General features: G+C 32.7%; 1 protein-coding gene across 1 annotated transcript in view; it reads left to right on the top strand.

Annotated features, from left to right (window-relative positions):
• Positions 1-12,251, top strand: part of LOC129219145 (synaptophysin-like) — a 43,484-nt gene extending 31,233 nt beyond the window's left edge. Inside the window, exons 5-6 of the mRNA XM_054853468.1 lie at positions 509-700; positions 12,072-12,251. Of these exons, the coding sequence (XP_054709443.1) occupies positions 509-700; positions 12,072-12,251 (372 nt within the window). The remainder of the gene's footprint in view (positions 1-508; positions 701-12,071) is intronic.
• The last annotated feature ends 3,930 nt before the right edge of the window (positions 12,252-16,181 follow it).

Raw genomic sequence — 16,181 nt, 5'->3', positions numbered from 1 at the left:
CATGTTTCAGATCACCAGGAGGATTGGAATCTTGTCAACCAGTAGACACCTTTTTTCTCCCCACTTTGCCTTCCTTTCAATTTTAAATTTTTTCTCCCACTATTGTACATTTTTATTTTTTTAAGTATCAATTAAAAAAACTGATAAAAAATTGATAGTAAAGGTGGTTACATTTTTTTTTCTTAGTACTCTTGCAAAATCACCTCAAAATCGAGCCGCTAGACAAGATACCCCTTTAAAACAGTAAAATCCAGACCAGTGAACTGTATCATTAAATTGAGGAAATCATTAAATCTCAGTTATACTGTATATATAGGATTAACATATTTAAATATTTTTATTTGTGTATCTAAGTGTGTTTAAGAATCAAAGCGAATTGTTTTAAACTAATATATTATAATATAGTAGTCTCAGTGTCATTGGTTAAGTGCTTAACAAGCCTTTATTTCTGATGATTTTGATAGCAGCCATCTACTTGGCTATAATTCTAAATTTTTTGTTGTTGTAGGATTTGCTGGCTTCAGGAGTTCTCTCAATTTTCTGGTTTGCCGGCTCTTGCGCCTGGGCCCAAGGTGTTTCGGATGTGAAGTACTATACAAATCCTTCGAACCTATTCCAGGATATTGATGTCTGCAAGGAAGATGTTCAGGTGTGCCGTACGGTGAATGCTGGAAATTTCGCCTCCCTAAACGTCTCTCTGGTACGTTATTTACTGTTAATGAATGCTCATGAAAGTTAATTTTTGTTCGAAGTGGAGTTCTTATGCAGTTGCAATATTAAACACTATTTTGAAGGCTGGCTTGCTATGTATCTGATCATTTTTCTCTAGAAATCATATAGTAAGATATAAATACAGTCAGACCTCGATATAAAGTGACTCGCTTATAAGGTCACCCCGCATTTAAGATCACTTTTCTAAAGTCCCTGCTCACTTAATAGGAATTCTATGTTGTGTTTTATCAGATATGTGGTCAGGTCATAATACATTAATCGCTTATAAGGTCACTTCTGTCTGATTTCTTTAAATAATTTCAGTGCTTTATAGATTCACTTCAAAGAATTTTTTGCGATATACGATCCTTAAAAAGTGAAAAGCCATAATCCTATTACATAGCATGTAGTGCACCAAACGCAGTAGAAAGTGAGTATTACAACAGTGACGCTAAAATATGAAGCAGTAGTAATGAGGGCACTCAGCGTGTACATATCAAACTTTTTTACCAGTCATGAGAAGCCAAAGAAAATTTTCAGAAAACAATTAGAAACCATTGTGCTTAAACGAAAGAAAACCCCCAGCATTTCTGTATTTATGATAATTTTAAGTTAGGTAAGTTGCTCATCAGTTCTCTTCTTGGGCATATTTGTATGCAGCTTTACTCTAAATGAAAGTTTTAAAAAATCATTTCAAAATGTCTTATTGTTTCCAAAAGTTTTAATTGGTTCAAATCTATTCAACTATTATAACCTAACTAGCATTCCCGTACCCGGCATTGCTCGGGTAATGGAATTAGCAGGGGTTAACAGTGCTTGGTGCACCTAGTTTCGAAAATCCCCTGTAATAATTACTTATTACCTATAATTTTTTCTAATTTTGGGAGGATACTGGGGCCCCTGGACTTTTTATATATATGCCCTTGTCTTTAACCGATCTTTAACTGTTATTAACGACCCTTTTAAAGTATTAATTATCTTTGCAAACACAGGCCATTTACATTTTATTGTTATACTTATGTTTAAGCAAGAACTTCTTTGTATACAACATTTTTAGTTTTTTTTTTCTGGTGCTAAAATTATTAAGCTGCTTGATGAACTGACTTTGGAGCAAGCTACATAAAAATGGTCGTGTTGAAAAAAAAGTCTTCTCTTAAATTGATCCCTGCTTTTGCTGTCTGTCCTTGCGACCTATTAACGGTTATTGCAAAGCAAACTTTTACAGGAAACTGCACTCTTCTAAATTCAAAAATATAGTCCGCTTGTGATGATGTTCTTAAAAACTTTGTTTCTAGTTTTGAAAATATGGAAGCAAAAGACAGAAACATTATTATTTGACTTCAGAAAAGCCTCGAAGAATCACGTGAGAAACAAAAACAATATCAAATTTAAAATTCGCTATTGACCAAAAGTTGAAATGAAGTACTGAATAATGATTTGAATGGAGGAAAGCCTCTGAAAATAAGAAATTTAAATTTCAATGACAGGTTTTAATTTCACAGATATGAAGGGGTTTTAATTAATTTCTCCCGAACTAATTGATATTTCAAAAAATCCTTTCTTAGTAGATACTTTCGTAATCATGAGCACATGCCTGCCAAACTTCAAGTCTGAGGGTTCAGCGGTATTGGCTGTGCATTGATATATATACATATATATGTTGTCCAAAAGTTAAGCATAATTCATAAAATGTGAGAAAACTCTTGTAAATGTTCATAAAATTATATAAAATTACTTATGGAGATTCATTGGTTAAAGAAGAAACATTATGCTTATGCAAAATATCATAGTCGATGGCATCATTCGCGAAATGGGTGCGCATGTCGGAATGTGGATAAAACGACTCTCACATTTCAGAGAGTTCAGGCGCGTTTCATGCAATTACTGTTCCAAGAAACATTGGTTTTGGTGAAACAAGATTAATAATGGCACAAAGGTGCCAATTGAACATGTTTGGGAAGGAAAGAATCGTTGGAATGCTGGAATCTGGACGATCACAATCCGAAGTGTCTCGTATTCTTAATGTGTCTCAGTGTGTAATCTTGAGACTGTGGCAGAAGTTTCAAAATACGAGAGATGTTCTCCGACAGCCAGTGCCAGGTCGACCAAGAGTCAAAACCGCTCACCAAGATCGATTTCTGGCAATTTCTGCGTGACGTCATAGGGACAGCTACCAGAGAACTGGGTTTGGCGCTCAGTGCCGCCACTGGAATAACAATTTCAAGGCTAACTGTTTACAGGAGACTTAATCATGTTGGTCTGTATGCCAGAAGACCAGCAGTTTGCATTCCTCTCACGTAGCACAGAAACGCGTTTGTTTAAACTGGAGCTTGCAACATCACCATTAGAGTGTGGGGACAGTGGGCCAATGTGATGATGAGTGATGAGTCCCGTTTTACTCTACAGAGTGATTCTCATCGGGTAACAACATGGAGAGAAAAGGGAACTCGTTCCCAACCGCGAAACACAAGAGAAAGACATCACTTTGCGTCAGCGGGAGTAATGGTGTGGGCGGGCATTATGTAGGATGGTCGCAGCAACCTCCTTATATGTGAGAAAGGTCCTGTCACTGGTAAAAGATACAGAGACGAAGTTCTTGAACCTTTTATGTTTGCTTGTTTCGAAGTGCTGTCGGTCCTGATTTCATATTCATGGGTGATAATGCGCCTTATCCCAGTACAGCTGTGGTCAATGACTTCCTTAAATCAGAAAATATCTAGCGAATGACGTGGGCAGAGAACTCCCCTAATTTGAACCCTATTGAACATGTCTTGGATATTCTCACGAGAGAACTTGCAGCCCATTTCGTCCCCGCCAAGCTCCGTTCTGGAGTTAAAAAGAGCTCTCCAGCATGCTTGGAACTGTTTGAGCCCACAACTCATCCACCATGTCATAGAGAGCATGAGTGATTGGTGTGCAGCATGCATGGCTGTCAGAGGTGGTCATACACATTTTTAAACTTCAGTATCATATTTTTTTTTCTTTTTTTTTGTGTAAAAAGAGTAGATTCCTCATATGCCTAATTTTCTTTCAAACTATTCTTTTGAATAATAAAAGTAAATACTATTTTTTTTTAATAGTTTCATTGTTTTGTAACCGTGTTGCACTCGCATATCACGTTTACTCCTATTTTGATGTATATTTCATTCATTACTCACATAAATAGCAATTATGCTTAACTTTTGGACACCAGTGTATATGTTATCTCAGGACATTGATTTTATATATTAAGATTACTGATATTTTTGAATGTATTAAATTTTAAAAATAATTAATCTATATACATGTTTATTTATCCACAAATATACATGGTTCGGTTATAAGGTCACCCCGCTTATGAGATCAGTTTCGTGAAGTCCCGAGGGGTGACCTTATATCGAGGTCCGACTGTATATCTTAGCATGCCTGCACCAAGTATCTTTACTATTTCAAATAAAGAGAATTTTACATATAGTTATGCTCAAGCAATTACCATTTTTTCCTCACAAAAAATTGTTAATAGAGCCATTCCATGCAGTACTGTAATTGCAGGGGTTGCCCCCCCCCCACACAAAAGTGTTTGGTTTATTATTGTAAAAATAATACAAATGTTATGTAAATTGGTTTTAAGTCACCTTTTCTCCCCCCCCCCCCCCCCCAAACCCCAAGGTGAGTTTCCCAAACATTTTTTTTCCAGCTACAGCACTGACACTCAAATTTTGAAAAAATTTTTGTTGGATGTATGTAGTGTGTTCTTAGAAGCATGCCACACTACATCTCTGTAAATGCTATGGCTGTGTCACTATCAATGGTTTTGTTAAGGCGTTTTCTTTCCATGTTCTGATTGTTTCTACTTTCATTCCTTAGGATTTGAAAAAATTACTAGATTGAAATTTAGTCGACTTGCTAAACTTTCAGGATAGAATAGTGTTGTTGTATAACAAAAATTTAATGTGTGGCAGATTTGCCACAATTTACCACCAAAGTGGATTATACTCGCCAGAGGCGGCGATTGGGACTGAAGGGGGGGGGGGAGGCAGAAAAAGAAATGAAAGAAAAAAAAAGTACAAAATTTTGCTAAGGCTGGTTTTGACAGCAGATGAGTGGTAGTTGATGTAAATCTAACAGCTTTAACTTACGTTTTTCTTAAGATTTTGATGATTTATGTACACAACTTTCCCCAAAGAAACACTGAGGCATGAATTAAGACTTACATTATTTACTCCTAAGTATTTTGAGCTGTCACAAATGCTTGATAATAATTTCATTGAGCAAGTACAGCTTGTTTAAGTAAAACAATTGATTTACTAATATCTAAACAATGAATATATAAACTCAAAGTTGCTCTTGTGCTAAATAATGTTTCATAAACAGATATACAAAATAAAACAAATAATAACGATCTGAAAATTTTGACGCTTCCGCTTTTTTTTTTTTATTTAGTTTTAGTTCCTAAATTGGAAAGTAAAATAAATAAATGAACCATAAAAATGGAGGGGGCATTCCCCCCCCCCCTCTTCTAAATCGCCATCACTGATACTCCGAATCACATGGTACAGTCAGCCCTGCTTAAACGAATACCAACAGTTCCAACCAGGCTTGGAGTAATCAACGATTACGTAATCGTTATCTGTGTAATCGATTACATTTTTGTGTAACTGAAATCATTATCATAATCTAGCAATGAGACACTTGTATTCTAGTAATCGAAATTTTAATCAACTGTTTCTTGCATAATCGTAACTGTAATCTAAATTTCAATAATTGTTTAGCCTGGTAATCGTGTAATCCTGACTTGCTCAAGGTTTGTACACTCCGGGAAAACCTGGAATTGTCAGGGGAAATGGCATAGTTAAAAAAGTTGGGGAAAAGTCAGGGAATTTTTCTAAATTTGCCCCCCCCCCCCCCCCCCTCCAAAAAAAAAATCCCAGGGAATTTTGTTCCGTGAGGTCTAATCTTCATTTTTATCAATGTTTCCTGAAAAAAATTGTAAAAATTTTGAGGCAAAATGACACTGGCAATAAAAAAAGTGGCTACCCAAAAAAACTTCCACAGTCGCCATTTTTGACTCTCAATAGTTCCCAAGAAAAAAATTCCTCTGGTGAGCAGGAATTATGCACGAGCTCAACAGGGAAGAAAACAATTTACTGCTTCGGAAGCACAAGCCTGAAGATTGAAGGGTCGATCGGGGAAAATCGTGTTTTGATCGAAAAGTGAGCTACGTGTGAAACGTAGTCGCCATGTTTGGTGATTCACAAGATGGAAGTAGACACAATCCTTAAATGCCTAAGTTTCCAAAAACAAAGCGGAATTGGATGTTTTCTTCAACTACAAACTAATGAAAATAACATAAAATGTGCTTCAAATTGTTTTTATTATTATTATTATAAATAATTTTCTTGAAATGAAACATTTTGTACTTAATCTTATTCTTATTGCCTTGGATCGAAATGTGATGAAAACTTTTCTACCGAATTGTAGTTTCATGAAGTTTTATTACTTTTAAATTGTTTTCATGCTACAAAGAAATTTCAAAAAAATATTTCTTGTTTTTTGGCGTAAAAGCCATATTTGGTCATTCCCAAGATGGAAGTACATAAGACTTTTTAAGTGTCTAAGTTTCTAAAAACGGCATTGGAAGTTTATTGCAATGCAAACTATTGAAAACAATGCAAAATGTGTCTTTTTTTTTTGGATTATTTCTAATTATTTTCTGGGAAAATGCAAAATTTTATCTTCAGAAATTTTTTAATTCTAATTGATTTAGATGCTTATGTGCTAAATACTGACTATTTTGTCCTAATTTTAGTTTTTTTAGGATTATTAATTATTTATAACTACTTTAATGCTACAAATTGAAAAGTAATTATTTTCTAGAAAAGAAAATTTTTAATTTTGATGTAAACCTCCTTTAATTTGGGAAAGAAAAAAAAACTGATGATTAATCGTCATTGGGTTATGATCGGCGGATGTTGATTTTTGTTATTATGCATTATACACTCCTGTTTGTGAAATTTGCAACACCATGAAGGAAGCATCATAGTTGAATGAAATTTAATACACAGTTGAGTGGTAATAGTACAAATAAATGATTACATTTTCAAACCAAACAAACAATAAAAAGAGATAGAAATTAGTACTTTGTGTTTCCATCACGCGCCGCAATAAGAGCTGCTACACGACTGGGCATGCAGTGAAACCATGTTTGAATATCTGCCTGCGGAAGAGAATTCCATATTGTTTGTATGTGCAACCAAAGTTCGTCTGTAGAAGTAACAGGACGAGGATCACGAGCGAGGCGCCACCCAACGAAATCCCTCGATGAACCACATTCTCAAATTAAGAAATCAATGCGTAACTTACAAATATTTTTAACAGGTGATCAATAAATACTACAAATAACAATAAATTATAGGAAAAATAGATTTATTTTCTAAAATGTTTCATTTTCGGATAAGAAAAACATAAAAAAAACAAAAAAACAACAAAAAACCAGCACTCACACAACACACAGCTGTTGTTATCACGCCTCGTTCACCACTCGTTCGCTCTCAACCTGTGCAACACTGTTCTTAGCTAATACCTTTTCAACCTCTTTCCAACTGCTGAGAATTTTGTTAAATTGATTTTGAATATTTTCGTTTGACTCAAGAGTATACTTGCTCTCTAAAATGTCAAAGAACATTTTTAACCATTATATTACTGAAACCAGAAGCTTAAGTCTCACACTACCAGAGATTATAGTATTAGCACTCTTTTTGTCTTAACTAAATCGGTGGGACATGTCATTTTTCCCAGCCTCTTAAAAGGCCAATTCCCCCAATTTTTCGGAAGTAATTCCAAAAATTCCTTCTCTAGTTTCAATATATGATTCACTAATAATATTCCTATTTCAAAGGGCTTTATCTCCTAAATTTTTAATAAGTGACTAAGGTGAAACAAACCAGTTTTTATCTTCAGTGCGATTGTTTAAAGTTGCTTTCAGGACTCTATATTGTCGGCAGACTTCGTTAAGATCCATGCCATCATTTCTGTAAGCTACTGTAGCACGTTACATACTCTCACTTGTTCACTGGCCATATTTTACTAGTTTTTGCTTTTTTTTGGAACAACAAAAGTATTAGAAACTATGTTTTAAATTTCTAATCAATTTTATTAAAAAATTTGCCTTGAAATTATAATAAAGTATAAGAGTTTTCATAAATTACTGAGAATCTTTTTTTCATTTTTATATTTATTTTAAAACAATTGAGCAATTTTCAAAGGTAATGGAGCTGAAGTTACATCAATATTTGAGATTTTTCATGAATGAAACACTTCGTCAGGTGGTCCATTTGTGAAAACACCTAGTGGTCCAATGATAGCAACTGAGTCATTTTGAATATTCTAATAGGTGTTACGGATGTGACAAATCATGATAAAACATAAAGTATGGGGAATTGTACTTGAAAAGGCACTCTTTTAATTCAATGCTCACATTTAGATGATCAGTGATATTCAAAGCATGTTATAACTGAATGAAAATCTCAATAATTAGTAACATAATGGTAGAAATCTTTTCTGACCGATTAAAAATATGATTAAATGATTTAGCTACTTGACGACTCTGCAGTAAACTGTTTTCAGACAAAGGAAGGTACTAAAACTGATTACGCATCTGCACAAACTCTAGTATAGGAAATATCTTCACGGTCTAGTCATGGAACCGGTTCATAGAACGCAACCTTCCCCTACATTTCTAAGAGATTTTCTTTTTGCTTGCAAATATAGATTAAAAATATACAAACCTTTTTGGGAAAATACGTTTGTTTTTCCCACACATTGAGGGAAAATTTGCCGACCCGTGGCGAACCGCCTCCTCCGCCCCACTCTAGCTACCCCACTGCTCTCACGTATCCCCCCCCTCTATCCCCTCAACTATATTTGGTCAATACAAGTATAGTGCAATCCGAAAACCGGGATTTGAAACTGAAGCAAACTATTGAGTGAAAGTCTACTAAGTACGTACGCAAAATGTATACAGTCGAGTCCCGACTTACATAAGGGATGCGATCCAAGACCACTCACATAAGTTGAAATTTCACGTTGTGGAAAAGGGTATGTGTAAAAACTTTTATAAACATACCCAATTATTTTAGATACTTGTAAACACCACCTCAAACTGTTGAAAACCATGTCTTAACTATACATTACTGTATCTTACATAAAAAACTGAGTTTTTATTTGTACTTTTTAAAAAAGTAATGTTTTATTCCACAGAAAATACTGCTACGATGCACAAAATCAATGATTAATAGGAAAGAAAGACATAAAATAAGCCACTACGGTACGTACAGTATGTAGTAAGAAAAACAAATGCACTATATTAGTAATATACAGTAGATTCAGAAATGATAATTGTAACTTAAGAAAATTAAGATGTATGCTGTGTGATCAAATCAACGTTATTATATATTGTTAAATACACAATACAGTTGCTTCACTCTAGTTCTTATATAACGTTTCCATCTATGACAAAACCCTCTAAATGATTTCTTAAATTCACAATACGAGAGCAACTTCCATTTTCAAAATTTTTGCATTTTGCTTAGATACTAATCGGTAAACTTTTACGGATTTCCTGTTTTTGACTTTTAATTGTTCAAATGGAAGATTCACTCATACCTAATTGTTGTGCTATCTTCGATGCATTTTATAGTTTTTTAAGCATATAATCTTTAGCTTTTCTTTCAATTGTCAGAATCTTTCTCTTTTTTCTTTCTATCTTCACAAACTTTAGATGAAACAGCGCTCTTAGGTGTCATTATATTTCATCAACTTTCACATTTAGAATGAAAAAAATAAATGGAAAATGAGGAGTAGTTATTTGTATAAGCAACTGTTTGGGGAAACTCCGTTCTCAGTGATGCTAAAGGGATGAAGGTCCATTCAAGAAAAGAAAAATTTAGTAGCCAATAACAAAGCCGATACTTACACACCACGATTACTTTCCGAAAATTTTCGTGTTGCGCAAGGAATTTGCGTTAGGTCTAAAATTCTTTACTGGTGAAAAAAATCGCGTTATGGCCATTTCGCATAAGTCGGATCACGTTGAAGCAGGAGTCGACTGTATACGTATATATTACTAGCAAAAATACCCGGCGTTGCCTGGGTGAGTAATAATTATTAGAAAAAATCGTTACTTGCTTTTGTTTTCTGTTTTAAGTGAAAGAATTTAAAACACATCTTTTTGACGTGATTAAAAATAGAGTTTCTTCCTTACCCATAAAACTAAAATAGCAATGAGTATAAAGAACAAAGTAGTATTAATTTTGAAATGAAAGCACTATATTTAAGCATATACAAATTCAAAAAACATGAAATTAATCTTCTCATGTTTAAAAAGATTAATCTGTTGATACTTTTTTTTTAACAAGGAGTCTAAAACCTTATCTGTATGGCTAATGAAATACGAAGTGATTAAAAAAAAGTAGCTGCGCTCGTAATCCCCTTATACTTGCTTTAGTTATTTCTGGAAATTTCAATCATTGTGGCTCTTTGTGCGATTTTACCGAATTTGCGAAAGTCGTTTCGGGGTACCGTCGATGATGCTCCCCCATTCTTTCCTTACTTTGTAAAACGATATGATATTAATTTTCGTTACAGAGTTATCGTCGCCAGATGCTGAGATATTTTTGGTCACCATAAAATGGCGCTAAACAGTTTCATTCGAAATGTTACCAAAATAAGTAATAAAATTTGGTGATTGTTTGAAATTGTGCAAAAAGGAAAATTAATGGAAGTTTTTGTGCTGTTTATGCATTTGCCTAATTTAGTTGCTGTATTATTTAACACAGTAAAAAAAGTCTTTTGAAAATTCTTTGATTGACGATATTTTGTTTACATGGTGAAAGCTGAGAAACATTATGACGTAGTCTTCGGCTTCAAAAACAGCAACGTTGAAAAAACTGCCAAATGCATCAGCTACGAAAATCTTTCTGCAAAAATTTTGGCAATCTGTTGGTTGTTTGGATAATGAGTAAGTGTTCAATCAGCATAAATAATAATAAAAACCATTAATTACATTAAAGTTCCGTTTAAATGGAAAATCATCAGCCAAATCATGTATTATTTGCCAATTTTGTGCAAAAATCTTCCTTCAAGATTTGACTTGAGAAAAGCCTTGAACAATCACGAAAAGCAAAGAAAATCAACAATACAACAATTGTCGCTATCGACAGGGAGACATACAGACAAACTTTCGCATATATAATATTAGTAAGACTAATACACATATAACTTTATTTTGAGTGTGTTATTATTAGAACTCATTAAATCAAAGAAGCAAAGAAATAATTCACATTAATTTGAGGAAATCAATGATCTAAGCGAGATTGACTTATAAGACCAGCTACTTTGGTGGGAGGGCTGCCATTGTTTGTAATTGATACATTTCTGAATGTTAGGTTGTAATTAACGCAGTTCATCAGATTACTTTCAATACCTTCCATCGATGCTTCAACTTTGTATGTGGTGCTCTAATGCTGAAAATTCAGATTCACTCATATGTGGATATTAAAAAAATGCTTATGATAAATGTTGTACAAGTTCCGTGATAGAAAAAAAGGGCCCCAAAATGTATTTTGAAGGACTCCAAACTTGTAATGCCACCGAAAAGATACAGAAAAGACTGCATTACTGTGATTCATATTATAAATATCGAAAGAATAAAAATTACCCTTTGTTCAACAGGAATCTCACAAAGTGTCACTAAAACCGGTTTCTCCATCTCATATTTTTTTCCAAGTTGGTCTTCAGTTCAGCAATATTTCACCAAATGATCATTCTAAGACGCTATATTAGTTTTGCAATGAAATAAGTAATTAATAGCCACAAAAAAGAAATGAGTAAATAGGCCTTTTAGAACACCCAATTGAAAACAGAAAGGGAAGTGCACAACTGGAACATACGCAGACCCCACATACGAAATTTTAACCTTCTACAGCTTACCATTTTTGAGTGATGACTTATGAGAGATACATACGTACATCCAGCCGAAAAAAAACAACGCAATAATTTACTTGTTTTTACCTGAATGCATTATTAAAAATTCTTTTAGTTGTGACTAAAATAGAAAGTCATACTGAAATTCAAGCAAAAAATTTTATATGAAAACAATAACTCCCGTTGCTTTGTAATAAGAAGTAAAATAGCAAAAAGGTCCTTTTTTTGCAAAAAAATTGGCCAATTCCATCAGCTTTTCGATGTTTTTTAAGGTTGAAGAGCCGATGTTTCCTCCAAGTTAGCATCAGCAACCGATGCCGATGGCGAAATTGATGAACCATCGGCGCCGATGCATCAGTCGAGTCCTAAAAGTAACGTACATGTATTTTTTGTTCCAGATTTTTGGCTTTGCCAACTGCATGCTCTGGATTTCAAGTTTGTGGTTTGTCTACAAGGAGACAAGTTTCCATACACAGATACAACCCCCCGCCATGATTCCACAAATGGGCCAACAGCAAGCTCCTCCAATGCAAGATCAAGATCTTGGCAACAAGATGGGAGGACAGTATGAGTATTGAGACCAAAGCTGTAGAGTTACCTGTTTTTCTCCATTAAATACAGTTCATCCACCTATAATTAATCTGATGCATTTGGGTCAGTTATTGTTTCTAGCACGATAGTTTTCCTTTGTTGATCATGGTATTTATCAGGATAATGTTACATAAATCTTGTAAAATTTAGACCTGCGGAAAATCTTTTAGTGCCTCTTGAATAGTTCAAGGAATTATTCAAAATGTGCAAAGGAAAGGAGGCAGTATTAGATTAACATTTTCTGTTTGGTTGGCAAAGATTTTATGTAATATTAATGTATGAAACATTAACTATTAAAGTGCATCAAAATATGAAACAAAAATTGGTTATAAATATGCTTGCTTACTGGTTATTTTGTTGCATTTATTTGTAAGAGTTGTTATATTTATCGCTGCATTTGAATTGGAACTTTCTATTAGGATTTATTATGTGATTTTATTTTTTAAAGCACACTCAGAGTGGAAGTTCTGAATAAAACTGTTTTGACATTATCTTAATTCAAAATAATTATCCACTATGCAATTCTTCAAATAAGTGTTGTTGAATGTTTTATATTTATAAAGTGTATTAAGTATGTTTCAGATTGTGAAATATGTTTACTCAATTGATTTTTTCTTTTTTTAAAATTATTATTGTTTTTTTTAATTGAGTAATCACATTTTAAGGATTCGGAATTCATAAAACAAAATGATGAGGGGGGAGACTGCTTTTGCAATGTGTTCAAAAATAATACACTGGTGCTATTAAGTGGAGCATGTATTTCAGTTAGCAGGAGGATGACTCGGGCTCTGTGATGCTTGAGAACTAGCCAGAAAGTTTAGCGATGCCGCGCAGCCCCATTACAAGCAAAAGCAAAAGGAAAAAGAGATTGAATGGTGAAATCCTAATTTTTCTCCTTATTTGGTAAATAATAGAAAAAAATCTCGCTTTCTATGAGCTGAGGGGATAGACATCTAGTTCAGTTTAAACAGCTGCTTCACCAGTGATAAAAATACATAAAAATAAAAATGACAAAATTCTGTGTAGTTTGTACTCAACAGGGTGACAATTCTTTTTTGAAAGTTTATTTCTTTATGTTTTTTTGTCTTCATTTATTATTGTAGTTACATACATCATGTTTTCGTGAGGGTTAAATATCTATCCCTCTTTCGCCTCTCCACCTCTTCAGTTAATTCATACTTTAAGCTTTATCCTCATTTATTTACAAAACCAGACGTCACTGCTAGTTATTGTGGATAGATTTAATACAATAGAATGTCTGGTATAGAAAAATTGTTTCTATGCACTCTCTTTTCAAACTTAAAAATGTATTTACTAAACTTTGATCTGGTCTAATCTACTTAACTCATAAAAAGCTATAGATCTACTCTCATTTTTATTTATTTTTACTTTTTATATGGATATTTTGGTGAGTATAAGATGTAGATTGCTCTCATTATATCAGGAAAAAAAATGTCTTTTATATCACAAATTATACTTTTAAATACTAATTTTAGAGGGAGTATCGTAAGATTTTTCATGAATAAACATATATTTTTTAAAAAATTCATAGTGCTTCACACTAATTGTAGTGCATTCAGTGAAAATTCATTCATTTCACATTGCTCCTGTTCTGACTATAAAAATATATATTATGAAAAGTTTTTATAATGTTTCAACTTCATTTATTTTCCTATTATTGCAAGTATGGTTGAACATCAGGTAGGGGAACATCTTTATGGTCTGTTAAATTATAAATTTCTAATTCATAATATTTAATAGCTTAAAACAATTTAGTTTAAAAAAATATGTTAGAATGTTAGAATTTTTAAATATTTACATGAATTGTTTATTTTCATTTAGAATTTATCTTCTCTATCTGCTGCTATTTTTACTCGAAAGCCCAATTATTTCATTTTAAATTAATTTTTTCATAAAATATCAGTTGCAATTATGAATGCAATCCTTTAATCAACCCTGTTTATTTATTTATTTATTTTAACATCTTATAAAAGTTTTTTTATCATTCCTTGAATAAAGTTTTTGATACTTGTGTACTAGCATAACATGCCCCAGAGGAATCTTTTAATATAACAGAACACTTTCTGTAAGGACAATGTATCCATAATATTTAAACTTTAGAGCACTGTTTTAATATGTTTTTGGCTCAAATAACTTGCATTTTAAAGTTATTTTTGACATTTTTATGAAAGTAATTTGTCCCAAAATTTTGCTGCCCACAGTAACTTTCATCTAATAGTTCTTCCAAATAAAGATTTTATTTAAAAAATATTCTATAGTCGGTTCAATGATCACTTCATTTCTACAATCTTCTTGATATATATAAAATACTTGGTCTTACTATGCATAGGCTTGCAAATATATTTATATATTGAATAGTTGGCACGTCAATATACACCAGAGAAGTTATAAACCTTTTCCCTATGACTGGGATAACATGTATCCCAAATGTTTTTGCTTTGAAAACATGGAATCGGGATGCATTTCTCTTAGACATTCCTCCCCCCCCCCCCCTTCACCTCTAGGGTTCTTATGGAACAGCGTCAAAGTTGTTTAGAGGTAATTGGTAGTGATCAATTCCCCTTTGATGAGCACGTTATGGGAAACAACTAAAAGCGCTCATCTGGTTTCTGCGAACACATGCATGCATTCATACTTTTCTGATAACCTTTGGTTTATCCCTTCGCGGAATTCATTACAAAATGTCAGCACCATTCTGTTGGAGGGAGAAACATTCTACAGAATTTTCCGATGTGGAAGGGTTGTTTTGGTATTTTAAGAATTGGAAAAGTCTAATGTAACTTCTATTTTAAAGAATAAGTATGAGTATCAATTCATGTTTTTTTAAGGATATTTGAACTTTTTTTTCCTTTCCAATTTTTATCCATTGTTTAATCTTGATTTGTTTCTTTATTCCCTTTAAATAATTATCTTAATAAATGGTTGTGCATTACAAAAAATGTCATTTACAGTTTATGAAGTATACTAGCAACTGAAAGGAGAAAAAAAAGTCTTTTTATTGGTTTAAACTAAGTTGAATTCAACCTACTTTTTATTTTTACTTCACTTTATTTTAAATTTTCTCTATTCACTTATGTGATATGAAAGTATTTGTAGATTTATTTATTTCTTTGTTTTTTTCTTGATTCTGAGGTGTCTCTAGGCTATACAAATTATAACAAGTAAAGTAATTTGTTATGTATTATGCTTTGTTAAGGTATGACAAATTTAAAATATCAATCTAATGATTGTTTATTATCATTTTAAAAAATTTCATTGCATTTTATTATCTTATGAAAAGTAATGAAATAAAATAAAACTTGAAGTTTTATTCTCATGAACCTGTAGATGTTGTTTGTTTATTTATTTATTTCGTATTGCTGTTCTTTGTGCAGCAATATTTAGCATGTGATATGCATTCGTTGCCTTAGTGCAATATTGACTGCCGACAGTGTCATTTGTTGATTAATTTGTACATAATTTTCAGTAACATTTATATGATTCAATTGTTAAATGTATGTAGTCTATACCATAAAACCCCGATTTGACAGATTTTTTTTTTTTTTTTTTTTTTTTTTTTTTTTTTTTTTTGTCGTCTCAGAGTTGAAACAGTTTGAAATTGCATATCAAATAAAGTAAGCATTAAGTTATTTAGCAGATGATAAAAAACAAATTGATACTGAAGCTAGTGTTGGTTTTGGTATTTTTTTCTTGATTATGTACGTTTGAGGGTTTTTTGGTGTCTAAATTTTATGAGGAAATTTGCATTAACTCTTGAAATATATCTGAACTATAGAGTGCTTGTGAAAATTGTTACAGACGTTTTGTATGCAAATTGTTCATGTTTTTTTCCCATGATTATAACCTTGTAGCAAAAATTAATAAGTATGTTTTAAATATTTTTGAGGCATAAGTAG

This window comes from Uloborus diversus, chromosome 1, assembly GCF_026930045.1.
Source record: "Uloborus diversus isolate 005 chromosome 1, Udiv.v.3.1, whole genome shotgun sequence".
NCBI lineage: Eukaryota > Metazoa > Arthropoda > Arachnida > Araneae > Uloboridae > Uloborus > Uloborus diversus.
The sequence above is the reverse complement of the archived record's forward strand: the minus strand, read 5'-3'. Positions and strand labels throughout refer to the sequence as shown.